Below are 264 nucleotides of genomic sequence, written 5' to 3' on the forward strand. Positions count from 1 at the left end.
TCTGCCCAGTCCCTGGAGGACTGCCCGCTGGATGAGGATGAAGACGCTTTCCAGGCCCTGGGGGAGGAAGATGAAGATATCGACCAGTTCAACGATGACACGTTTGGAGCCGGGGCTGTCGGTGAGCTGTGAACCCCCCGCGATCTCCCCCCTCACCCCATCTCGCTGATGCCTTCCTTACCCCTGCGAGCGCATCCCTGACTGCGGGTCTCTCGCAGATGACGACTGGCAGGAGGCACACGAGCGGCTGGGGGGGGTTGAGGG

At 63.6% G+C, this 264-nt stretch overlaps 1 protein-coding gene across 1 annotated transcript in view; it reads left to right on the forward strand.

Moving 5' to 3' along the window:
- The window catches only part of PATL1 (protein associated with topoisomerase II homolog 1 (yeast)), an 11,624-nt gene that overhangs the window by 1,880 nt on the left and 9,480 nt on the right, over positions 1-264 (forward strand). The window contains exons 2-3 of the mRNA XM_009881433.1: positions 10-121; positions 219-256. Coding sequence (XP_009879735.1) covers positions 10-121; positions 219-256 — 150 coding nt within the window. The remainder of the gene's footprint in view (positions 1-9; positions 122-218; positions 257-264) is intronic.

Source organism: Charadrius vociferus, unplaced genomic scaffold, assembly GCF_000708025.1.
Source record: "Charadrius vociferus isolate BGI_N301 unplaced genomic scaffold, ASM70802v2 scaffold863, whole genome shotgun sequence".
Classification (NCBI taxonomy): domain Eukaryota; kingdom Metazoa; phylum Chordata; class Aves; order Charadriiformes; family Charadriidae; genus Charadrius; species Charadrius vociferus.